Source organism: Marmota flaviventris, chromosome 18 (genome assembly GCF_047511675.1).
Source record: "Marmota flaviventris isolate mMarFla1 chromosome 18, mMarFla1.hap1, whole genome shotgun sequence".
NCBI classification, from domain to species: domain Eukaryota; kingdom Metazoa; phylum Chordata; class Mammalia; order Rodentia; family Sciuridae; genus Marmota; species Marmota flaviventris.
In genome coordinates this window covers 4,964,629-4,990,508 of record NC_092515.1, presented here as the reverse complement: position 1 = coordinate 4,990,508, position 25,880 = coordinate 4,964,629, and the positions used below count along the sequence as shown (strand labels likewise).

Below are 25,880 nucleotides of genomic sequence, written 5' to 3'. Positions count from 1 at the left end.
GGCCACTGGAGAGTCGTGGGCTGTATTGGCCCCTGCTCAGAACCAGTAGCCAGAGACGGGGCCACTCCCTGAGCCGAGGCAGGAGAAGCTGCAGGGCACCAGGACACACAGACCCTCCTGCACCGTCACGGACTTCAGCACATCCACACTGTATCCTGGATCCTGAGGCAGGCACCACGGGGGAAGCCGAGGGCCATCATTGTGTCCCCTCCCTGGTCCCTCTGCACAGGCCCCCTCCACTGCCCACAGCAGGGACAGCAGCAGCAGCAGCCGCAGCATCGGGAGGCAGAGGGTCCTGGGCTCCTGGGACTGAGCAGAGCAGCCAGAGCCTGCGGAGGGGAAGCTGCAGGACCCACGGAAGCTGGGGAGGGGCCGAGGCCTGGGCAATGACAGAAGAGGACCCTCAGGCCCGCCCTCCAGGGGAATTGCCCTTCTGCACAGAATGGACGGAAACCCCACCTCCAGGGCCCAGAGACCCACTCAGAGGGGGACCAGGGCCCCTGTGCCCTTTCTCTGGGCTTCCTGGTTTCCAGGGGCCTGGGCGGGAAATGTGTGCACCGCCCACCGTTCCTTTAGGATCAGCCATGCACATCCTGTCTGGGGGTCACACAGGGACCTCTGAGGTCCTCTGAGGCCCAAGAGGTGGGAACACCACGTCTAGGAGTGCTCCTGCCCAGGCTGAGGTGCTGCTGTGCCCCTTATTTTGCACCAGGAAGTGGTCCCTCCCTGGGTTGGCATGAGGAAGTCACAGGGTGGTCCAGGCTGTCTCTCAGCCTTGCTCAATTCCACCCCTAGGACCCCTGGCCACCTGGGCAGGCACTTCATAATACTTGACTGGGACATGGCGGAGCTCCTGCCCCCTAGTGGGTGGAGGCCAGAGATGCGGCTACCATCTGACCCTGCAGAGAGCAGTCCCCCAGGGTCAGGTCAGCAGGGTCAGGAGCACCAGGTGGAGGAGGCCTAGAGGCAGCCTGTGCAGCCAGGTGTGGGCATCGGGGGCTAGAAGGCGGGCAGCGTCCTGGTGACGGGTGGAGGCAGCCATCGCTCCCTCACTCCCTGTGAACACAGTGGCTTCTGCTCTCTGGCCTCAGAGCCCAGCAGCCAGCTCCGTCCACGCCCTCGAGGGCCCCCCCAGGCCAGGACTCAGACAAGTTGCCAACGAGCACTTAGCTGTGGGTCGGGGCCTCATGTGAGACGGGACGTGGTCTGTCCTCTCCGCGGACTGGAGGGATATTCCCAGAGACAGGGCCCTGCCAGGGGGTGACCTGGCCAGGGGCGGAGATGGGCGGGGCCTCCTCAGCGCCCGCCTCCTCCCTGCTCACCTGCCCTTCTCACCAAGGTGGGGCTCAGCCCGCCTGCAGGTCCTTTCTCATCTCTCACCTCCCAGCACCCTGGCCTGCCGCACCTGGTCACGCTGTCCCCCATGGAGCCCACACCTGCGGCTGCTGACAGCTGCTTGATGCTCTGAGAGGAATGTCCCCGTCACCACCTGTTCCTGTGCTGAAGTCCTAACCCTGAGGTGATGGAGTTCAGGGGTGGGGCCTCGGGAGGCCATCAGGGCCTGAGAGTGGAGCCCTCCTGAGTGGGTCACTGTCCTTGGAGTAGAGAAGCACCTTGGCCCTCCCACCACGGGAGGCCACTGTGAGCAGGGGCCACGTGGACCAAGAGGGCCCTCGCCAGACAGACCCACTGGTGCACTGCTCTGCCCACTGCCAGGGCGGAGAAGGGTCCTGCCTCCTCCATCCTCAGCGCAAACCTCTGCCCCGAGCTGGGTGTGATGGTGGACAGGGCGGCCCAGGAAGGTCTTCTCTGTGGGTTGATTTCATACGTCACCTGCCTGAGCCAAGGGCTGCCCAGGTGGTGGCCTAACAGTATGTGGATGTGTCCTGCCCCTCCTCCCACATGGGCGTCTCACTGGGGCTGTGTGGGGGAGAGGCCTCCACTGGAAAGAGCTGGGGCTTGGATGTCCATGTGTTGGAAGCATGTCCCCAGTGTGGCCATGTTGGGAGGTGGGGGGCCTACTGGGACCTGATAAGGTCACTGGGCATAACCCTCAGAAGGAATGAATGTCGTTGTCATAGGACTCCAGTTGATTGTTGTAAAAGAAGGTCATTATCAAAAGAGGGGCCATGTTGTCATGTAGCCGGAAGTCCCTCACCAGGCCAAACAGGTGAGGCACCCAAGCCTGGACTTTCAGCCTCCAAAGCTGTGAGCTAAAGAACCCTGCTTCTTTACAAAGTATCCAGTGTCAGGTGCTTTGCTACAGCCTCGGGAAATGGTCTAAATACAGACCTTGAGTAGGAGCAAGAAGAGAGTGAGAGAAGGTTGGAGGACCTGGGAGGGGGAGCGAGGCTTCAGGAGGGGACCAGGAAATGCCAGAGAGTTACTCACTTACCCATTCATCTGTGCACGTGTCCTGAGGCCGCTTTCTTCATTCTGCAATCAAAATAACCTGATAGCAATTGCTATGGCAAAGGCTTATGAGAGCAATGGCTTCTTAATCTCCTCGAATCACGGCCGCTCTATTATGAAGATGCTATTATCTCTTTTACTAAAGGGAGAACCGAGGCTGCTGGGTGTTAGAAAACTTGCCCAAGAGCCTTTATTTAGTATTCACTGGTTTACACCTTCCCTGCTTGGTAACAAAGTCTCTGCCCTTGTCATCAAGAGAAAGTCACTAGGGTGGTTGCTAATCCAATGCATCTGTTGTCCTTAAGGTGGGAGACCTGGGGGGAGACTGCAGAGAGGGTCTGCAAGCTGCAGACCACAAGGGCACCAAGGACTTGCGTGCTCTCACCATAAAGAAACGGTGAGTGTCCCAGGAGCTGAGTTTGGCCGTCTCCAACACGATGCAGCGTTTGCAGGTGCTGAACAGCACGTGGTTCCCATCCGTGTCCTCAGTTTTATGTTTTAGGTAGCAGTTTAAAATACATCTGATTTAAATTAAAACAGAGTAGACTCGTTTTCAGAGCTGGTTTGGCTCTCAGAACACTGGAAGCCCCAGACCTTCCCCTCGCCCCGCCCCTTCCCTTGTGATGGACATCTCACTTTGGCAAGGAACATGGGTTACAGTGAAGAAATCATTATTGGTACTTTACCGATGAGTCAAGTCCATAGCTGATTTGTGCCGCCCACTGCCCTCCTCCCTGGCCCCCCAGGACATCACATCGCCTTCAGCCTTGTGTCCTGGCTTCCCTGGGCTGGGCTGGCCTGGGTGGTTCTGAGCTGCAGGGGCAGGTGACTTGTAGGGCGCCCTCTACTGAAGCTTCCTGGTGCTTTCCTCCTGTTCAGACGGGGACCAAGCATTTGGAGAAGAATTGAGCTGTTCACTTTATTCTCTCAAAAATGGAAGGCCAGCGTGCATCTGGGATCTTAGCAAGTAAAAAAGTAAATTAAAGGACTGATTTGGAGTATGGGCCAGGTCTCTGGGAGAAGCTCAGCTAAAGGCTTTTCAGCAACGGTCCTGGATGAACATTCAAGTTTATCAGTGGTCAGAGAATAAACAGCGATTCTCAATTCCACCACCTGTTAGAGGCAGACTCACTCTCATCACAGAGATATGCCCCTAGCACACTAAATCTGACTGTTATATTGATCACCTATTGGTATTTAATAGCGATGTCTAGTCATGAAAAAATATTTGCATTCCATTCTGACGACATTTTTCATTTGTGACTTTAAAATTCTCCTATGAGTTTAATTTGGGGGACAATTAGTGTTAGGAAAATAAACTGAATTTTTATTTAACTTTCCAACTTGTAGATCCTGTGCTGTGTGAATATACAGCCAAGATCGTGAATAAAGCAGAGCTGAGCAAGTGTCTGCTGAGAGATAAGGGAACATTCAAGTCTAAAAGTGAGGTGTCCCTGGGACTCTGGAGATATTGGGATCCTTGGAACAGACACGACGTCTTCCAGGAGGATTGGAAACCTGTGTTCAAGGAAAACTGACCTAGTATTTAGAATGAAAAGCACATGCACACACTGGGACACACGCATTGGTCACACACATGCTAAGCCCAGAGACAATATCCAAGGAAGGGAACCCAGTTCCACAACCCTGACCCCTCCAAGGCATGAAGACACGGAGTTGATTTATTTTAGGCATAAACAGACATCCAAAGATTTGCATTTCAATTTTGTTCAGAGACAATTCTCAGAAGAAGTGTCAAGTTGCTGTGACAAGGAGTAAGATCTGTTGTGAAATGCTCCTTGGAGAAGAGAGGAGAGTCAGGCTACAGTTGAAAACTCAATTCCTGACGGCAACGAACAACAATACCTGGGGTTGAACTCTGGGGCACTCGGCCACGGAGCCACATCCCCAGCTCTATTTTGTGTTTTATTGAGAAACAGGGTCTCACAGAGATGCTTAGCACCTCACTTTTCCAGAGGCTGGCTTTGAACTCGTGATCCTCCTGTCTCAGCCTCCCAAACCCTGAGATTACAGGTGTGCACCCCGAAACCCAGCACAAATGCAGTCTGGATTCACTTCTGTGGAGTGTGCCAAATAAAACCAACACTGTCTCCTTCCTTCCTGTCTGTGCTGAGGTTATTGCATGGCTCCCAGGAAGTTGAAGCTCAAAAGAGAAGTAGAGAGAGATTGTGGTGAGTCATGGAGACTTGCAGGTTCACAGAGCATGAGTCAGCCAAGCCTGGGTAGGTTTCAGGAGTTTCTTCTTAGTGATCATCAAAAAAGTTGTGCACAAAGAAAAACAGCTTCCAGCAGGTGAAACAGAGCACATGGGCACAAACCAGACCCCCATCTCCTGGGCAGAGCCCACTGAAGGTCTCCAGGGGCACCAACACCACTGGTCAGATGGGGACAGGTTTGGTGTGGACATGTCACTGTCACCTGTCAGGACAGGCATGCTACGACCTTCAGCTGCCCTTGGACATTTGCTGTTTCTGGATCTTCATCTCCTGGACCCCACATCTGCTGTCACAGCCTCTCCCACAATGTGTGCACCAGGTCCAGGAACCACCACCATGGAATCAATGTTCTCACAAAAGTCCCAGTTGTCACCCGTCCATTATGACTTTATGCTTTTTTAAATGAAAAAAAAAATGCACCGAACTCTTGCCTGGGACATCTGCGGTAGACGTGGCTCTGGTGGACGGACTCCAGGTGTCCATGAAGAAGGCCCGTCTCCCCCTCGATTTTCCTTGCCGCTGTTGGTTCTTGTTCCTCTGGTCATTGACTTTATTCTACCTGGTTTCAGATCTCGGGTTTATAAAGGTTGTGGCCGAGGTGTCCACTCTAAGACGAGGACCTGGGGCCACAGAAAGATCAGGCAGCTTTCCTTCTGTAGCGGAGCCCCCTGTGCACCCAACGCAGGTGGGTACTGTGGTGAGGCCCCTCTGCTGCCCACCAGGGCTACAGGGCTCAGCTCTGCCTCCCGGGACCCATCCTCTTTTTCCACCCAGTGCTTCCTGCTGCCTGGCTCTGACCCTGCCCACCAGAGACTCTCCTGCCTCAAGACTTACAGCCTCACTAAGGAGGAAAGAGAGCGACAGGGCACACTTGGTGCTGTTAATGCTGTGGTTGGTGATATTATTCTACTGTCCCCTGTGCCTCGTCTTCTCAGAAAGCTGGTTGGGGGCTCCTGACTCTCCCCATCTTTATCCAATTCTTGCTCCAGGAGGAATTCCTCCCAGGAGGATGCACAACAAGATCAAGGAGGCTGTTTTACCTAACACCGGCTTCACCTGGTGGTGTGAGGCTTTGGGGGTGACGGGGCTTGCCCAGATGGGGTGGGGGAGGCGAGAACCCCCCCTGCCTTCCTCTCCCCAGATATCACGAGTTACCATTCCTGCAGGGTACATCAGGTCCACTCTGGCTGTGCTGGGCCGCACTTTGCCCTGGGAGGGACTGTGACGTTTTGCTATTTTGATAAACAAGAAGGAACAACATTAGACCCCAGAAGAAGGTTAAAGTTTCCTTGGGGCTTCTCACCAAGTTCCCAACTGTCCCTGTGTGGTCACTGGATGCCACCACTCCTGACTAAAGGGACAGGTTTCAGATGACACAGTACAAGTCATGGAGGATCCAAGAAGGGGTGGGCCAGGCCCAGTCGGGGGTTCCCTGAGGAAGGAGCGGAGTTCCTGAAGGTGGAGGCATCTTCTGGATGATGCTACTGAGATTCATGTGGTCCACCTGTGATGATCAGAGTTTGTAAGGTTTATGAACAATAACAAGATTTAAACCCTGGACTATAACAGCTTTAGAGCCAGGTTTGGGAGTTCATGATTTTGATAACTGGGTGCTGATATGAGTCACCAACCTAGCCACAGACTTCCCTCTGCACGGTGCAATCCTGGGGTTTTGAAGGTCTCAGACAACCATCTGTCACCAGGGACATCCCGTTCCTGTACCCTGTTTGCATACAGTCCCATATTGCTTAAGGACCCAGTTAGGTTTGGGAAATGTGTCCTGGGGCAGTTTGTTATAGTGTGAACAGCCTAGAGTGCACTCACACCCACCCACATGGTGTAGCCTATGACCTGCCTAGTCACACACACACACTCATGCACACTCATCCACATTATAGAACAAGTTATATTATGTGTAACAAGTTCCTCTAGAAACACTAGGACTGCAAACAGTTACATTATGTACATGCACACAAACACTATATGTAAAAAGTGACATTGTATATATGGAGCTTATTGCTTCTAAGGTCACTATAAACAAAAATCAAATTACAAACACACACACATAAAAAAAAAAACAAAGAAAATGATGTTCAAGACACACAGGAACTGGCTGTGGGAGGCTGCAGGCGTGAGTGGCATTCTGCTCCACGGGAGTCAGTTTTTTGTAAGTGGAAGTGCAGGCTGAAATGATGACGTGAAGTTGAGCACAGGGAACACGTCAGCCCCAACACAGGGTCAGTCACCTCTGTACCATGCACTGTATGTCACCTGGCTTGCGGGTGGCTGGGGGGACGTGGGCTGGTTTACACTGGCCCCACCAGAAACGTGGATAATGCCCTGTGGTAGGAGGTGGGGATGGCCTCACGGTCACTAGACGATGGGAGTGTCCAAGCCCTGTGGTGACCCAAGGGACCACCCCCACCCTGTGATCCCCTGGCAGGGAACGCACCTGCACTGAGTTGGGTCTGGGTGTCTGACGCACACCTTGCAGCCATCCACACGGCCCTGGGGAAGGAAGTCTGTCACCCTTCACTGGCGGTCACAAGTGCTGTCCCTGAACACGTCCACTGCCCCCACACAGGGAGGGAAGAACAGGGTGGAGGGGCCAGAGCAGCCGGCCAGAACCCGAGAGGACACCAAAAACGTGGGCCCAGCCCTGGAAGGAAGCCCAGATCAAAGGGAAAGGAGACACCAGGTAAAGTGCTCTCTGCTCGACTTTAATGTGCTTTTCTGTGTCTCCTGGCTTACCAGCAGCAAGTCTGTGTCATAAATATAATATAGACACAGGAAAAATTAGAGAGTCCAGTAATGAGCTCAAGGCAACAGGAGGCCATAAAGATAATGACCTCCTCCCGGGGCCCCTCCTCCCCGACTCCCGCCCTGCGGGGCAGAGTCCACCCTGGGGAGGACCAGCACCAGGAAGAGGGGACAGGACAGAGCACATCTCAGAAGACGCAGGTCGGGGGAGGAGAGAGGCTGCGGGCTCTGGGGGGACACTCTTCCTGGGGACCCCAGCAGTTCATGGACCTTCCCGACCCCAGGCGCGGCCCCTGCAGGCCCCTGTTCCTTGTGGGTAAGTGGGACCAGACCTGTTTTCCAGGACCCAGGGAAGGTCAGCGGGGGAGTCAGGCTGGGAGGGAGCCAGAAACCTCCCCATCCAGGGCCAGCCCCACTCCCAGGACGGTGGGGAGGGAGGGAAGGACCCCACAGGACCCTCCTGGGCTCACACACCTGGGCACCCCCACCGTAGACACAGGCCACAGACGCACACAGACCACAGGACGTGTGCGCAGGCACATGCAGCCCCGGGGACACACGCAGCTCTGAGTCCCAACACCACAGAGCCCTGAACCTGGACCACCCGCGGCCTGCCACCACCTCTCCCTGGCGCCTGTCTGCCTGGCCCTGCGCCAGCTCCAGGTGGATCCCACCCAACCCTCCTTCCCAGCACCCTCTGGGCCCCCAACCTGTACAACGGTCATCCTTCACTGGAGGTCACAAGTTCTGTCCCTGAACATGGCCAGTGCCCCCCACGCAGGCCTGGAACATGGCCAGTGCCCCCACCCAGGCCTGCAGCAGGGTCTCAGGCTCCTTTGCCTCTTCCACAGCCAAGGCGTGGGCTGCACAGAGCAGGGGACACCTGCCAGAGTCCTGGGTGGTAACAGGTCCCACCCCCATGCACACCCACTCCCAAGAACCTGGACGAATGTGGACCGTCTCAGAGTAATAGCACCCCGACAGCCCCTGCCGAGCACCCCGGGTTCCTCTCAGGGTGCTGGGCACTCAGGGCTCAGCGAGACGTTCCCGGCCCTGCACCCCCTGGACCTCTAGGCACAGGGTGACACAGGGACCTGTCACCAGGCCCTGACAGCCCCAGTGTCCCCAGCTGGGATGAAGGAAGTCCAGGGGGCTGGAGAGCCTGGCAGGGGCTCCTGACCCAGGCTGGGGGAGACATCAGAGCCGAGAAGTGAGGGTGCAGCGGGGAGCAGGCGCTGTGTCAATAAGGGGAACAGCGGGGGCCAAGCTGGCACTGGGAGAGCGCGGCTCATCCAGAGAGCCCCATGTGAGTGGGCAGAGCCCGAAGCCACATCTTCTCAAAACTAAGTACATGGAGGACTGAAGGGGTGCAGAGGTGTGGGGCAGGTGTGGGGCAGGTGAGGCCCAAAGGAGGCGACCCCTAATCACCTCTTGCTGAGAAAGTCCTGAGGATGTGCTGGCACTGACCCTGAGAACACTGGGGCCACAGGAGGCACTGGAGACGACAGCAGGGTCACGATTGGGCTTTGTTGAGGTCCACGTGACGGTCGTGTGAGGGTGGATGGGAGCTGAGGGACCGAGGGGGAGGGCGGGCTAGGAGATGATGAAGGAAATAATGGACCAGGCAGCGGCCAAGGGCAGCGGACAGGAAGGGCCAGGCCAGGGATCGCTCTCCCTCGCACACAGTGTTCCGGGGGCCACCCCCTGGTGGCTCAGGACTCAGTCTCTCCTCTTCTCTTACCAGTGGCAGCCAGCCTGCTGGCCTGTGGGCCCTGCCAGGCCTCCGGGCAGCTCTTCATCAGCCCAGACTCTCTCACTGCCGTTGAGAGACACAGGAATGTCCTGGCCCTGGAGAACGTGCCCGAGGGTGTTCAGGAATACAGCTGGTACCAGGGCGCAGAGGACAGCGCGGACACCATGATCATCAGCTTCAGGCCCCCCGATTCCAAGGTCCCTGGGCCCTTGTACAGCAACCTGGTGACGGTGACCAGCAAAGGCTACCTGTCCTTCAGGATGTGCACCTTAAATGACACGGGGAACTACACGGTTCGGGTGGACACTGGCAATGGGACCCAAAGAGCCACTGGCTGGCTGGAGGTCCTAGGTGAATGGCAGGTGGTCCCTTTGCCCACCGCAGATGGGAGCTGGACCCGAGGGCTCTAGGAGGGGACACCTTGGAAATCATGCAGTCTGAGTGTCTCCGGAAGGCACGGCACAGGGAGCCTTGGCGATGGCCGCCCAGCTTCTCCTGCGCACAGGGCTGCTCGCCACCTCCAGGGCTCTGGTTTCACTGTGGGAAAGTGTGACTTTTTACTGCTGCATAACACCCAGCCACAGGCCAGCTGCCTAAGGCCACCCCTGTGTTACCACACAGCTCCTGCTGGACAGAGGTCCACGTGACGCTCAGCTGGGTCTCTGTTCTAAGACTCCAAAGGACTCTGGCCAGCGCTGTTCCTTTGTAGAGGATTAGCTGGGGGAGAAGCCAGTCCAGGCTCTTGCAGGCTGATGACCGAATTTGTTTCTTGTGGCTGCTTAGCAGAGGCCCTGGGGTCCTAGAAGACACTACGATTACCCGCCTTGTGGCTCTGTCCATGGGCATTTCTCATATGGCTTTAGGGTCAGTGGGAATCTCTCTCTAGTTGGCTGAGACGGAATCCTATATAACAAAAAGCAGTGATAGGATGTCACCCCCCACCTATCTACAGATGGGACACAAGCCATCAGCCCCTCCATGCTTCAGGGAGGACATTTTACAGAGCTTAACCCAGGGGCCACCAGACAGTTCCAGGGGGCTCCCCAGGGCAGGGGAGGAGACTGTCCATATGGAAGACAGGGAGCTGTGTTTCCCTCTGACTCAGAGTGCTGCACAGCCCTGAGCCAGGTGTCTTCTCTCTGTGACCACAGTGTCCTCCTCCGTGGCATGGGGAGATTCCCACCATGTGTCTGCTGTAGGTTGAGGGAGCATTTGTAAAGTGAACCAGACCCAGGTACCAGGAGCCCCATGGGGGGTCCAGATGCCATCTCTCACGGCTCCTCGGATGAGGGTTCCTGGTTTGGGGTTCAGAAACCACCAGTCCCCATTGTTATGCCACGAGCTCATCATACTGCAGCAGATGGGCAGCAGGGGCCCAGGCAAGGGCCCACCTGGGCAGCTGGTTGCCCACGCCCTGCTTCTCCGACCCTCTGAGCTCCAAGCTCTTGGCTTCTCTTGCACACACCCCAAGACCACCCTGGGAGAGCAGAGCTGGGGAGGCAGTCCCCACACCTAACCCTCTTCTCCTGCTTCTCCCAGAGTTGGGGCCCGCACCGGTCATCTCGGCCAACGCCAGCTCCGTGGTGGAGAACTTGGATTCCGTGGCGGCCCAATGCCACACCAACGCCTCCCACATCGAGTGGTACCGGAACAGCGTGCCCATCTCAGCCAGTCAGCGCATAGCAATATCTGCAGACGGCAGGACGCTGGTCATCCGCAGGGTCAGCCGCCATGACAGGACTCTTCAGTGCGTCATACAGAGATACGAGAGCTTCCCAGACATTCTTCAGAAAAGTGACACCATCTCTCTGACTGTGGCCTGTGAGTGCTCTGGGGGTGTGGGTGGGCGAGAGGCCAGGGGCAAGGCCTTCCTGGGACGTGGCCATGAGGCAGGCAGATCAGAAGAGCCGGCAAGCCTGCTTGGTCCGGGTTCGAATCCCGACTTCGAATCTTCTGCTCTGGATCCGGAACTTCCCCCACCTCACTCAGCACCATGCTGACTCGGTTTTCAAGAGGAACCCATGTCCCCATTTCTGTGATTAGCAATGGGCCCTGGGAGGTCACCGAGCTCTGGCTTTGTACAGAGGGGGCTGCTTACAAGAAAGCGGTTCTCAGAGGATCAGTGTGAGTTGATTCCGTCGATTAAGTTTCCAAGCCTGTGGAGGTGCACGGAGACCAGCACACACCCTGGCCTGCGGCACACCAACCTGCGCTGTCACTGGAGGTCATCTCCCTGGGACTGAGGGGCCCCTAGGGCTGATGGTGGCAGACGCTGTCACTACTCCTAAAGTCGCTGACAGGGCTCCCCTGCTTGGTGGCAGGGGGTCCTGACCAGCTTGGGGCACAGAGTGGGGCCTCTCCTGGCTGGAGAGGGCAGAAGCGCAGCTGCAGGTCTCCTGCCCTGTCTCTGCAGATGGGCCTGACTACGTGAGCCTGTCCACCAACCTCGAGGGCTTCGACGGCGCCCTGACGGCTGGCATCGGCTCCCAGGTGAAGCTGGAGTGCTCTTGTGATTCCGACCCAAGTCCCAAGTACCACTGGCTCCACAACGGCTCCCTGCTGAGCTCGGATGCAAACTTGAACTTCTCCCTCGTGGCCTGGGAGCAGATGGGCAATTACCGATGCATCGGAGAGAACCCGGTGACCCAGCTGGCCTTCTACGGGGACGTCAGGATCCAGCCTCCCCGTGAGTGCCACAGCCCCTTCCAGGTCACCTCTCCAGGTCTCCCCTCCCTGCTGTGCCTAGACAGTGCCACCCCATGCTCACGGCTTCTGGTGGTGTCCTCCCTGTCCTCAGTGTCCAGGTCCAAAGCTGCCTCCTCTGAATGCTCCAGACCCCTCACATAGGGACCAGGGAGAATCCTGGGGACAGTGGGAGCTGTCATTTACTGAGCACGTGTCCCGTGCTGGCCACCATCCTACCTGTGTGCCTGTCACGGAATCGTGGCCTTGAGTCTAAGACAGGGAAGGTGGCTGCTCCCCCTCCACACATCCAGCTTTCTGTGTCGAGGGGAGAGGCCGACAGGCCCAGAGAGCCCAGGACAGGCCAGGAAGCAGGAGGAGTCTGGGGTCTCAGACCCAGGTCACATCCTGGCCCTGCCCTGGCCATCACACGGAGCAGGAGCAGGCAGCTCAGGTTCCCAGACTCAGGTCCCCATGTGCAGTGTCAGGACAGTCCCCACACAGCGTGAGACTGCAAGGAAGGGCCCAGGGGGCTGCCAGCCGGTCACCCCAGAGCCAGCTGTGAGCAGGGGCAGGATGTGGGCTGGACACTCGGTCACACCTCACAGCGGGCTGGGCTCCAGGACGGGCCAGGCACCATGTCCCCGAGAGACCCCCTGATTCACAACTTGCTGCTCCAAAACTGCAAGCTCTGTCACTTGTCATTCGTCCCCAATTCTGAACATAGTGTCAAGCACACAGGTGGTGACCAGGGGACATTCGTACAATGAATCCATGACTTCAAGTCACTCTCTAGCCCTGCCTCTCTGGAGCACCATGGCCCCCTGCGATGATATTGGCCATCTCCACTTCCCCGCAGGAGGGCAGGGAGTTTGCTTCCTTTGCTGGTGGATGCCCACTGCCTGGTCCCTGGGACAGTGCTCTGCCCAGAGGAAGCGCCGATAAGTCTTTGAAGCACAGAGGTGGGTGGGCACAGGGAGGGGGTGAATGAGGACTGAGTGGGGTCCTGACCTGGGTGTTCTCTCCCCAGGACCCTCGCCTGCTCCTCCGCCTCCTCCTGGCTTCTCCATCTCGGGCCCCTTGGTGGGGTTCCTCATTTTGGTGACGTCCCTGGGCTGCAGCTACCTCTGTGGGATCCTGGTCTACGGCCTGGTCAGACTCTACCTCCGCAGGTGCCCATGGCTCTGGCAGGGGGGACCTGGTGGGGCTGGGACTCAAGGCCAGCTCTGGCTGCAGAAGGGAAGGCAGGGCTGGAGGGGACACAGGCCAGGAGCTGGCGCAGGTGGACAGAACCCAGGCCAGGGGGGGGAGACGGTGGGGGTGAGCGCTGGCCACGACTCCAGGTAGCTGCAGGGACCCCTTCTCCTCAGCCCAGTTTCTCTGGGTTTCAACTGTGGGTCTCGGTCTCTGCCTCGAGGACAGGGCTGACAGTGGGAGGGTCACATCAGGCATCCAGCATGTGGCAGGGACCCGTGGTCACACGTTGCCAAGCAAGTGGGGACACAGGGGCCAGAGGTCGACAGGCAGGGGGAGATTGGACAGTGTGGTCAAGACCCCGCCCTGCACTAGCTGGACAGGGGCCCTGAGCAGGCCACTTCCCCCAGAGCTCCCCTAGCCCCTCCTGGAGGACGCTGAGAGTCCCACCTGCCCTGCAGGATGATGTGGGCATTGGACATGCGCTGAGGACAGGGATCCCAGTGTCCTGGGCAGAAAGTGGACCAGTGTCTCACCTTGGCACCACCGTCATTTAGGGACAGAAAATTCTTCAAGGTGGGGGTAAGGTTGTCCTGTGCATTGTAGGTCCCTGGCCCCTGCCCACTCGAGGCCAGTAATAAAAACCACCCCCACCCCCAGATGAGACCACTGAAATCTCTCCAGGCACCATGAAGTCCATGTGGAGGGCAAGATTCCCCTGGCTGAGAACCACTGGAGTGGATGTTAATAAGTAGCAGTGACACTGGTCATGATGGCAATGATGGTGATGGCCAGGCTGGTTACAATGGTGCTGATGATGGTGTCTCTGCTGACCATGGTGATGCTGTGGTGTAACAGTAAGATGTTCTCGGTGACAGTGGTAATAATCCCGACAATGGTGACTGTCAGCCTTCTGTCACTGCAACAAAACACCTGAGAGAGGCAACTTGTACAGATGAAGGTTGATGTTGGGCCACAGTGTTGGGAAGTCAGTCCTGGTTAGTGGGTCCCCTGTCCTGGGGCCTGTGGCGAGGCAGCACGTCACAGCAGGAGTGTGTGGTAGAGCATGCTGGTCACCCACGGCAACCAGCCTGTATCATCACCTGGAATTGGCATGTCCAGTCTCAGTTCAGTCCCCAAGGACCCTCCCATACACCCAGGTGTCCAGCACACCAAAATTCTTCTTCACTGAACAAACCTTCATTTTATAATTGAAGCTAAACTTAAACCTAAGTGAAATGCAAACCTTGAGATCACAATTATTTGAAAGGTCTTCTAATTTAAAGGTTACACATTTGAAGACATTTAGTACTGGCTTCATTGAATATTAAATTTATACTACCTTAAAGGGAGGGTCTCTAGGCTTGAGTTAAAAATATGGGAGACACTAGCCATATGCAGGTCTTTAAATTTAAAATGGCTTAAAATTAAATAAGCAAAAAATTCAGGTCCTCAGTCACACTATCCGTCAAGTGCTTGGCCACCCCGCGTGGCCACTGTCCACCACATGGGACATGCAGACACAGACCTTCTGCACCATTGCAAAGGTCCTACTGGACAGTTGCTCTAGGCCAGTTACACGAGATGTTTTGAAGAGTAAAACACAACGTCTTTATCAATAAAAAGTAGAGAGACAACCACAAATGATCCCTCCCCACCACCCCGTGAGAAAGCACCCTGCATGGGACAAGGAAAGGCCCAGGTGGGGACAGAACCTCATCCTCAACAGGGCAGAGAGGAGGCAGCTGGGAAAGAGACTGAGAGTGTGCAGGACGCAGGAGGAGGAGCAGGGCAGGGCAGGCCCAGGAGCCTGGGAGGGCAGGGGGAAAGGCAGGCTGCTGACCCCCACAAGGCAGGGCTCAGAGGACACCAGGTCTCAGAGCTTCCCGCTGAGCAGGGGGGACCCACCTGAGGCCACATCCCTCCTGGAGCAGGCCCCTCCTGATCTCAGGGACTGGAGGCTGGAGGGAAGCAGGGAGCCCACGTGGCCAGGGGTCCCGGACCCTCCCCTAGGAGGACATCATCAGCACCTCTGACCCTCACCTGCACTGGGATAAGGATGGGCACCGTCCAGGGCGGATCCTGCTCATCCTTCTTCTGATGTCAAGACAACCTGGTATTGAAAGTCAGGTCTGGGCATGGTGAGGACTAGAGTAGAGGGGACGCCCGCAGTTCATCTCTTCCAGCCCCTGGGTCCCCTGAGACGGGGCTTGGTGAGACCTTGGGCTCCTTCAGGCCTCAGTGTCCCCAGGACTTAAGGACCTTGGACCTGACTCCTTCATTCTTCCCCAGGAGGAATCGGGCTACCTGACCTGAGACCTGGAGGACAGTCCCCGTCCAGCAAGGAGGTGAGTGGAGAGCGACGGGGAGGAGCTCAGAGTCCCAACCAGGGACAGGTGCACTGGGAAGGCCTCAGGGTCTCCCTGGCAGGGACAGTCAGGGAGGGAACTTGAAGACAGAGGCTCCTACAAGTCTGAAGACCCCATCTGGGTCCTGAGAGATGACATCATGGGCGGCATGGCCACTGGCCATTCTGCTTGTCAGTCAGAGCTGACCAATGGGAGCAGGCTGGGCGGGTCCTGGGCTGAGCTCTGACTCTAACCCTTCACCTCCTCTCCATCTGCCTCAGTGTTTCCCTTCCCACTTCATCTCCATCATCCCATGCCCTGGAGTCACCAGAGGGGCTGGAAGGGTCCCCAGGTCAGCACTGCTGAGGACGGGAAAGGAAGCAGCCCACAAATGCCCAAAGACAGACAGTCGCTTCCCTGGGCGCTGCACTTGCTGAGCTTCTGAGCCATGTTAGAGACCTCAGGTGCTGAATTCTAAGGTGGAAACCTTCCACGCAAAGCGGCAGCTGATAGGATCCCGTAGGAACACGTATGGGTCAGTGGACATGAGGGGCAGGCGCAGTGTGGGCATGCGGTGTCCCCAGTTTATGTGGCTCACATGCAACCAAGTGTGGGGGGCTCAGATCTGCAGGGCTATCTCTGTGTCAATTACTCTCTTTAGACTTTACTGTTTATTCTTAAGTGGTCTCTCCCCCTCACCAAGGGCCTGATCTCTTCACAACCAGAAAAAAAAGAGACAATAAAGTTGGGACAGTTAAGGACCCCTGAGCTCAGGGTCCATGATACGACATCGGGGCTCTTCTGAGCTGTCTCTTGAATGTCCCCAAACGACTAACTCAGTGTGCTGATCACATGGCACCACAAAGGGACAAAGACTCAGGGGAAGGAGATGGGAAGGAGGGAGGGGGCAGACACTCCTCAGAGGCCAATCCCGGGCATGTGCCTGCCGCCTGGCCAGCTCAGGGGTCCCTGCCCTCGGGGGCTGCCTGACAGACACCCCTTCACAGGGTACTGCAAGACAGCAGCTAGGACAGGGCCTGGCCAGGGAGGCCCCGGGGAGGCGGCCCCAGACTCCCTGTGGAGGCCAGGTCTGAGTTTGCAGGTGGCTGGCCAGGGTCCTCTGAAGTCTCTAGAAAGACTCCGCCTGCTTCTTCCAGCTCCGGGGTTGCTGCGGTCCATCCTGCCCTCCATGTCCACGTGGCCACTTCCCTGTGTCTCTGTCCAGAGGGCCCTGGAGCCTGGAGCCTGGACATGGGACTCTGTGGTCATTGCCAAAGTTTCTCCTGGGATAAGGACACTAGGCACTGGGTCTAGGGTCACTCGAATCCAGCAGGACCTCATATTAACCTGATGACAGGGCGGGGACCCTCCTTCCCAAGTCACGTTCACAGCCTGGCTCAGGACTTGAACTCACATCTCTGGGGGCGGCTGCAACCCACAGCTCTGGGTGTCAGTGAGCAGGATGACAGACACCCTGATGCTCCCCAAGGCCCTCCACTCCCTCCCTCCCTCCTGGTGGTCCCCATGGACTTGGGAGGACCCCTGGAGACCTGGACTGTGCTGTCATTGCCTCCGTGGTGGCCTTGCCCCCCACAGCACTGGACACAGGTTCACAGCCGCTGTCTCCATACACCCCTGACTGAAGCCACCCACACACCCCCAGGAAGAGCACGGGAGTGAGTGAGCCAGGATGGACTCGTCCAGGGGACCCTCTGGCCACACAAAGGGACAGACATGCTGCTCACGGTGGCATGAGTCTCAGAACACAGCGCAAACTGCTCCCTGCGCTGCCCGTGGGCACAGCCCGGGAGGTGGGCAGGAAAGACACGCAGGGAGCAGAGGGTCCCAAAGGGCAGGAGTGAGGTCCTGACCCCCGGGCTCCACCCACTGTCCCAGGAGGTCACTCCCAGGCCACTCTCCCTCCAGGGCCAGCTACCCCAGATCTACAGCTCGACCTTGTGCCCTGTTAATTAGCAGATCAGGCCAGGAGATGCCGATTCTGAGGGACCTATGATTTAGGGGACTTCCCAGCATTATCTATTTATCACGTAATGGACCACGTCAGCCTGAGGACCCTGAGGTTGACCAGGCCACCCCCAAGCGTCCTGTAATCACCAGGCTGACTCAATCAAAGGTGGACATTTCAGGGGAAAGGACAACCTGTGATTTAATAAACAAACAATGGGGGGGGAGGACTAAGAGCAGCTCAGAGGGTGGGTAGGAGTCTCCAGGTTCACCTCGGCAGCTGCCCCTCTCCCTGAGAAGCACCAAGGAATGTGCTTCTGCGCCTGTCAGTAACCACAACAGCCTGCCTACAGCACAGGACCACAACACCCGGAAGAGGAGGCCCCCAGGTCCCCAAGGTCCCCACCTGTTCCCAGAAAGACTCTGAAGCTCCTCCCCGTCACTCGCTGACTGTCCCCTCCTTACTCCTGTCCTGCCTCTGGATCCCCCAGGCCCTGAGCTGGGAACTGACTCCTGACCCAGCTCCCCTGCGTCCATCCCCGCCCCTGAGTGAAGCCCTTTCTTCTCCTGTCCCCTGTCGGGGCCCTGGAGCCGCAGCAGAATCCATGTCCCCTTGGTTACAGGAGCAGCTTCTCAACAGCCACCCCTCAGGACGCAGCCTGCCCCCTCTGGAGTCTCCCAGGGTCCCTGGTGACCACTCAGAGCAGCTCCCAACCTCCTGCCCAGGCCTGTGTCCCCAGGACCTAGGAGGTTCCATGTCCTGCCCATGTGCACACTGCAGGTTCAAGGTGGGGAGGGGGACGGGATCCATGAAAGCCACCCGTCACCCCTCAGGACCCTGTCACGCTGTGCTGTACAGTGTGTGGCTGCGTCCTACAGAATAACCATGTCATGAAATGGCAGTGAGTGACAATACTGCAGGATGGAACACAATCCAGGATCATCAAAGCAATGAGGGGCGGGGCGGGGGCTCCTGGGGGAGACTTGCCTGGCCAGTGTGACCCGGGTTCCACCCAGCTCCACACAAAACCAAAACCAACAAAGGCATTGGATCCATACGCAGCTAAAACATGTCTTTAACAAGCAACAAGAACAATTACTACTCATCATTGATGTTTCTCCCTGCAGACGCCTGTCCCAGCCGGGGATCCCCTGGGGGGGTGACACTGGGGCTGCTTCTGCAGGGGACAGCAGGTGGGATCTGGATCTGACTGGGGGTGAACTGCCTCCTAACAGAGCACATTCCTCCTCTGAGCAGAATCCGAGCGTCCCAGGCAGCCAGGGGGTGGTGACACACACCCACTGTGCACCTGCTCTCCCTCACCGCTGTGGGCCACCTGGCAGCAGGATGTGTCCTCTGGGCACTCTGTCCCTGTGGTCACTCCCTCCTTGCCCTTCTTCTCACAGTGGACCCTGGAGTCTCCCAGCTCCCCAGGCACCTCTGCACCTGCCTGCTTTCACCCATGACTCACAGTAGTCAGTCCCTCCTCCAGTCTAACCCCTCTCCCTACAGGGGGTGGGCTCTGACTCCCTGGGTCCTCCCCCCACCAGGAGCAGCTGTCTTGGGTTCTGCCCTGGCCTCACCTGGCCAAGGTCCTCCTCCGCAGGCAGAACCTTGGGGGAGGGGTGGTGAGCACCTCTGTCCCCCTGAGGGGATGGCAGGTCCTCAGAGGGGCTGACCACTGTCTCCTGAATCATCCTCAGCCTGGGTGGACAGACTGGAAACAGCTGTGTGGGCTGTGGGGACGGCAGCTCATGCGAGTGTCCAGGTCTCTGTACCCGCCATAACTGTGACTGACAGGCGCCGTCACCCACACTCCCCTGACCCCCCCCACCCCACGTGAACAGGAGAAAAGGTGACGCAGCCCAGTGACCCCCGCACTCCCCCGAGCTCGGAGGCAGCTGCGCCCCCGCACTCCTGTGAGAGGGACTCCCCGTCCACCCCTCTCACAGCTCCCAGTGTCCACTAGAAATGGCTCAGACCTCACCCGACACCTTTCATCCTTTAAAAACTAACTTCTGTTTTCAGCCAAAGTACAACCACACACAGTAAAATGTGAACATCTTCCACGTGCAACTCCAGGTTCTGGGAAGTACAGACCCAAGGGGCCAGAATCCCAACCAAACAACTGTTCCCAGCAGCCAGAGTCCCTGAGAGCCGGGAATTCTGTGCATGTTCTGTATATGTTCTAGGTTCAGTGAGATGATACACAGCCACGTGTGAGTGTGTGTGTGTGTGTGTGTGTGTGCGGTGTGTGTGTGTGTATGTGGGTGTGTGTGCACGTGTGTGTATGTGTGGTGTGTGTGTGTGTCTGTGTGTGTGTGTATGTGGGGAGCAGACCATGGCTGCGTCCTCCCCTCTCAGCTCCACCCCTGGAGCTCCACGCTCACAGGAATAGGAGACCAGGAGGACAGCCTTCGAGGGGGGACCCAGTGTCCAAGGACCAAAGGATGCGAAATGGGGCCGACTAAAAAGGGCTGAGAAAGGCCAGGGGAGGCGTGGGCAGCAGTGAGGACCCAGAGGGCGTGGAGGGAGGCCGCAGGAGGCTGGGATGGGCCACTCGGGACCAGGGAGCCACGGTGAGCTGCGAGCAGAGCAGAGAGAGCTCCCTGTGTCAATGGCCCCCTGACTGCATGCAGGTGACAGGCTAAGGAGAGCCAGGAGACCAAGGCCAGAAGGAGGGAAGGAGGCCGGGCCAGAGCTGCGCAGGCCTGACCCTAAGGCACGGTCACTTCCTGGAAAGCTGTGGAATGGCCACGTGGGGGCCAAGGGCACAGGCAGGTGCCCACTGCTGCCTCCAGAGGAGGAGCCCACAGAGAGACTTTCTGTCCCTCAATTCCTCACCTGTAGGGCTTTTTAAAGTTTTATTTTGTTTTAATGTACAAATAGTAACTGTGTGCATTTATCGGGGACAATGTGATGTTCAATAGCTTCATACCCTGAGGACTGACACACTGGGCCAATTAGCCATCCATCACCTGTGACACCCTTCATTCCCTTGTGGTGAGGACATTGAAAATCCTCCCTTGAGGCCCGGGGACATGGCCCAGGTGGTAGAGTGCTTGCCTCACGTGCACAGGGCCCTGGGGTCCATCCCCAGCACCACCAACAACACTCCTCTCTTGCAATATACAGTGTGATGTTCTGTCCTTGGGGACACCTGGGTGACCTGCAGGACACTGTGGTGGATGACACAGGCCCAGAGAGAAGCACAGCAGGATCTCACTGCAGTGGAGTCAGAAAGAGTTGAGCTCAGGAGCAGAGAGGAGAGCGGAGGCCCTGGGTGGGCAGATTGCGGGGAGAGAGGAGGTGGCCACAGCACGGAGCGCAGCTGGGAATAGGTCTGGGTTCCAGTTCTGCGTGGCGCCAGGACCTAGAGGCATCCCTCTGCAGGGACCTGACTTCTCCTTGGCCTGGAAGAGGCTGCGCCTCCTTGAGCCGGGGCCGGTCTCAGTCTCTCATGGCTGGATGTGGATCTCCGCGTACTCACTGTTGGGGGCCTGCTCTCCCTGCGGGTCGCTGGCCTTCACCTCATGAAACCTGAGGGCTGCATAATGGATCTCCTCATCCTCTGAGGGGTGGGTGGCCACGGCCAGGGGAGCTGGATCTGGGGAGCGTTCCTTTGCCTGGGACTCGACCAAGCGGCTCTGAGTGGAGAGAGAGGAGAGAGTCAGGGTGGACAGTGGGGAGGAGGCCAGGGCTGCAGGGGTGCCCATGTGTCCTTCATCCACACAGCCTTGTGCACCAGTGTTGAACTGTCCCTCATGGACACTTCCTCAAGCACCGAATGCTCCACGCGCACCGAGCCTCGTGAACTTCCCCCAACAGCTCCATGGGGGAGGTATTATTTCGTCTCCATTTCATAGAAGTGAAAACCGAGGTTGAAGTAGGGACGCAGCACACCCAAACTCCCAGGTAAAATCAGGGTCTCATCTGTTTCTTCCTGACCCAAAGCCCAGTGTCCTCCTGAGGGCCCCGGTGCCAGATCCTAAGCTGGGTGCTCGGTGCACCCTGGTGGACTCAACAGACCTAGGCCTGGCCTTTTGCAGCTCATTCCTTAATGGACGGTGGTCACAATAAGGACTAATCAAAAAACAAAAATCCAATCGTGCATTATGACAAGATGGGCAGGAACAGGGCACCTGGGAGAGGCCGTGCCTGGACCAGACATGGCGCCCGCCCCGAGATGCTTACAGCCTGATGGGGCTGGGGCAGGAGCCAGCCAAAGAAATGGTATCCCTCCAACAGGAAGAAAAAGGACCCCCAAATGTCCTCATGTGAGTCCCTGGAACCTGCAAATACATTTCCTTGTGAGAGAGACTTTGCAGGTGGAATTAAGTCCAGGATGTGGAGGTGCAGAGGAATCCTGGGTTTGTGGGTGAGCCCAGGGTAGTCACGAGGGACTCTTCAGTGAGGGTGGGGGGACGTGAGGGACTGGACGATGCTGCTGGCTCTGCAGATGGAGAGAGGCCCCGCCCCCGCCCAGGTCCCCAGGCCCCCAAGACACAAAAGCAAGAAAACGGCATCTTCCGGAGCCCCCCGGGGACCAGCGCCCGCTCCCTGACTTTATTCCCGGGAAACCCATTTTGGACATGTGACCTCCGGAATGGTAAGGTGACACGTATTTTTGTTTGAAGTCACTAAATCTGTGGCAAGTCTTACAGCAGCAGCGGGAAGCTAATAGAGCAGGTCAGGCAGCAGAGAGCCACGGGGTTCCCCCAGGGGTCCCCTTCATCTTAGGTCTTTCTCTGCCCACCCTGGACAGCAGATGGCACCACAGAGCTGACCGTGACTTGGCTCCTCCCCCTGCCTCCTGATTCTCTGAGGATTCACACTCAAGCTGCTTCTCCACCCTGAGGCCCCGGAGCCCTGCTCCTCCTGGACTCTGCAGAAGCCGAGGACGCAGCCGCACACCTTCCCCACGCAGAGGCCCTCTGCACTGAGCTACGGGACACCTCCAGGCCCATCCACCGCCCTGGCAGCCCTCTGTCCTGTCCACACCTCCTGATCCCTGAACCTCAGAGTCAAGGATTCTTCTCTGCAAGGTCCCTTGGTGGTCACATTCAGTCCCCACGGCTCCTCGCCATCAACAGCTGTGACGTGCAAGCCCTCCTACCCGCTCCCCCTCCGGACCACAGACTTGGGCCAACAGTGTGCAGACGCTCCTCAAGTTACAGCCAATAAACCTACATAACTAAAAAGGTCAGGGTCAAAAGTGGGCTTAGTGCACTGGACGGCCCAGGAGCACCAGTTTACCTCCCCGACCTTTAAGCACGCTCACCACACTCATGTGAGCCTGGCACTGGGAGAGCTCTCACGCAAAGTCTGTTTTGTAGCAAGTTTGAACAGCCGCTGAGCCACTCAACACCGCATCCACAACAGGGCAGCGCAGTCCTCCACAGAGCGCTGGTCTACCTCGGGTGTGGCTTGTGGGGGACGCTGCCCCTGCCCAGGGCCACAGAATGTCATGTACCACCCATCCCTGGTCCCGGAGAAGGTCAACATGCTAAATCTGAAATGTGGCTTCTCTGAGTGGGTGCTGCTTTGCATGTTCGTAAAGTTGAGAAGTCGTCCATGGAAACACTGTGAGTAGGGGCTGTCAGTACTCGGAACCCCTCCCTTGTCCAGAAACTAAAACCTATTTCAACAGAACTCCTCCTTCCCTCCCCCAAGTCCCCTCCTCCTACCTCATCTGGACCTCAGTGGTTGGCGCCTCCATTCTGACTGCTCAGGGCAAATGTCTGGGAGTCAAGCATCCTGGATCCTGTCACTCAGTCCCCGCTCCCTGTCCACAGTGGCCCCACTCAGCTGACCTCAGGAGCCAGCCAGAGGCCAGTCAAGGTTCCAGCCAGCATCACCTCCTGCCTGGCAATGCCTCCCAGCCTCCTTTATAACCTCCCGCCTCTGCCCCACACACACACACCTGCCCCCCACCACACACACACACACACTCACGGTCTCCCCTTCACACACACACATACACACACACACGTGCACACACACACACCACACACACACACAGGGTCTCTCCTGCACACAGCAGCCAGAGGACCCCCTCCCTGGTGCTCAGGCCTGCAGACCCTGCACAGCCCCACAGCAGAGGGGTTTTGCATAAGCTCAGCCTCTCCCAGCTGACCTCCTGGGGTCACCTGCCTCCCTCTGTAGAGCCCAGGCTCTGCCCTCACCCCTGGGCAGCCTCCTGTTGGAGTAACTGCACCCACTGCTCCCTCTGCCTGGAACCCTCACACCACAGACTCCAGAGCCCCCTCGTCACTACCCTCGCCACAATGGGAAGCAACTTGGGAGAGCCTTCCATCTGATAAGGGCCCAAGAGCCAGGCTGCAGAAGGGACCCTGCAGCACGTCAGCACAAAACACAGCCCAAGTAGACAGTGGGCAAAGAACGTGACCAGACATTTCTCCAAAAAGACACAGAAATGGCCCAGAAGCACACACACAAAAATCTTCAGTGTCACTAGTGATCAGAGAAATGCAAATCAGAACCACAGAGAACTATCACCTCACATGTATTAGAAGGACAGTTTTAGGAAAATAATAGGAAATTACACAACCACACACACACAAAAAACAGTGTGGCCAAGGATGTTGAGAAATGGGAACCTCGTACGCTTCTGGTGCATGTAAGATGGTGTAGCTTCTGAGAAATAGGAAGTTCCTCAAAAATTAAAAAAAGGACACTATACAATCCAGAAATCCTAGTTATGGGCACATATCCAGAAGACTAGAAAACAGAATCTTGAAAGGATGCTCACACAGCTGTGCATTATTCACAGTAGCCGACAAATAGAAGCAACCAGAATGCCCATCAAGAGATAAATGGGCAAAGAAAATGTGGTGGATATTATTCACCCTTAAAGAGAAAGACCTTCTGTCACATGCTACACCACAGACAAACCCTGAGGACGTGCTGCATGACATAAGCCAGTCACAAAAGGGCAAATCCTGTCCACGTCCACCTCAGTGAGGCCCCAGAGGAGGCAAAGGCTTAGAGACAGAGAGTAGGAGGGAGGCTGGCGGGGTGGGGGGGGCCAGGAGGGCAGCGGGTTGTGCTCATGGATGGAGACGAAGTGCTCCGGGGATCTGCTGCCCAGCTCTAACTTCAACACGGCTAAGACGGTGAAACTCACGCTGCATGGTTTTCCACCATCGAGGACAGATCTAAAAAACAGAAGCTCTCAGCCCCTCCCAGTCCTGCACCCTTCCTCCCCAGAGTAAGTCTCTCTCCTTGTGCCCATGCACCACCATCTGTTTGCTTGGTGGCTTGCTGCATCCCTCTGTCTAGAAGAGAAGCTCCGAGCCTCAGGTTTGCTGCTGTGTCTCATAGATGGGTCCCTGGCCCCTACACAGCTGGTCCCTGGTAGGTCTCAGGGACATCCCCTGAGGGGTTAAGGAATTCCAGAGCAGGCTACTTTGCTGCCCAAACTCTCCAAAGCAGGCTCTAGATACAAAACACAAAGGAGGAGGGTGACAGGGCCCTAGAGCACGGAGGGTGACAGGAATGAACAGTGGGACTGCAAAGAGCCTCTGAGAGGGAGGAACAGGCAGGCCCAGGCCCAGAGGCACGAATGACCTTGTTCTGTTCTGGGGGACCACAGTGAAAGCCCTCTGCAGAGGAGCCCAGTGTGGGGGGCGGGAGCAGGCTGTGGGGAGGACGGGGCCAGGGGAGCGAGCTCGGGACTCACCAGGAGAGAAAGATTAAAAAGGGGGAGAAAAATGTCAGAAATTGAGATAAATATTTTAATGCAGAGATACTAAAAATAGAAATTAATGCCAAAATTCCTGGAAAATAAACCCAGCATTAGTGAAAGTGTCAACTGAGCCAACTGGAGGAACACTCTGTTTGCATGTTTTAGTGACATTTTTAATGGTCAGCTTTTTTAGAGAACTTTAAAATAACTGAAATGGTCACGTTTCATTAATATGTAGCACAGCCTTTTCCTAAGTTGAGGATCTGATGTCCCCACCAGCCCTGAGGTCATGGAGCCCCCTGGCTCTGCTGGAGATGAACACGGGGACGGTATTTACAACCTACTCTTTGCTTCCCTTCTGTTCAGGGGAATGCGGCCACGCTGCACAATGTCTCTGGACTGAATGACAACCTTAAGTCACCTTAACTAACTTTAGCTTACCTAATTTTGTCACTATTTACATTATGGATCTTTCATTAATTTTGAGCTTAAAAAAGACAGCTCATTAGAACACTATTTGTCTCCATTCCTGAGATTTTCTTGGCACCCCTTAAATTTTCACTGAAGCCAAGGGGCTCCTTGGCTTCCCCAGGCTCCTGACCTGATGGGAGGTAGGGGGCCACCAGGGGCTGAGGAGCTCACTTTCCCTGTGGGTCAGCCTTGCCACAGGGCCATGCTCACCATTTGCACAGACCCCGTGACACAGCAGATCCTCATGCCACAGTAGCAGAGCTGAGTAGCCACAACAGGGACAGGGGGTCAGCAGCCAAGGGGTCTACCGTCTGGCCCTGCAGACGATGTTCAAGTGCAGAGGAAGTGG

General features: G+C 56.9%; 2 protein-coding genes across 6 annotated transcripts in view; one reads left to right on the top strand and one right to left on the bottom strand.

Moving 5' to 3' along the window:
* LOC114083525 (sialic acid-binding Ig-like lectin 9) overlaps positions 1-25,880 on the bottom strand; it is a 44,123-nt gene that overhangs the window by 14,239 nt on the left and 4,004 nt on the right. For 2 of the 5 annotated variants that reach the window (XM_071604373.1, XM_071604369.1), the window contains one exon: positions 20,200-20,999. The exons of 1 other annotated variant lie outside the window; for it this stretch is intronic. In XM_071604373.1, the coding sequence (XP_071460474.1) occupies positions 20,879-20,999 (121 nt within the window). In that variant the 3' untranslated portion in view covers positions 20,200-20,878. Of the gene's footprint in view, positions 1-20,199; positions 21,000-25,741; positions 25,849-25,880 lie in introns of those variants that run through there. 2 more of the 5 variants (XM_071604371.1, XM_071604376.1) reach the window with 2 other exon arrangements.
* On the top strand, positions 842-15,398 carry Ceacam18 (CEA cell adhesion molecule 18). The gene is made up of 6 exons (XM_071604881.1): positions 842-926; positions 9,154-9,513; positions 10,702-10,983; positions 11,576-11,848; positions 12,875-13,016; positions 15,331-15,398. The coding sequence occupies exons 1-6, from the start codon at positions 842-844 to the stop codon at positions 15,347-15,349; spliced, it is 1,161 nt and encodes a 386-aa protein (XP_071460982.1). The 3' UTR covers positions 15,350-15,398.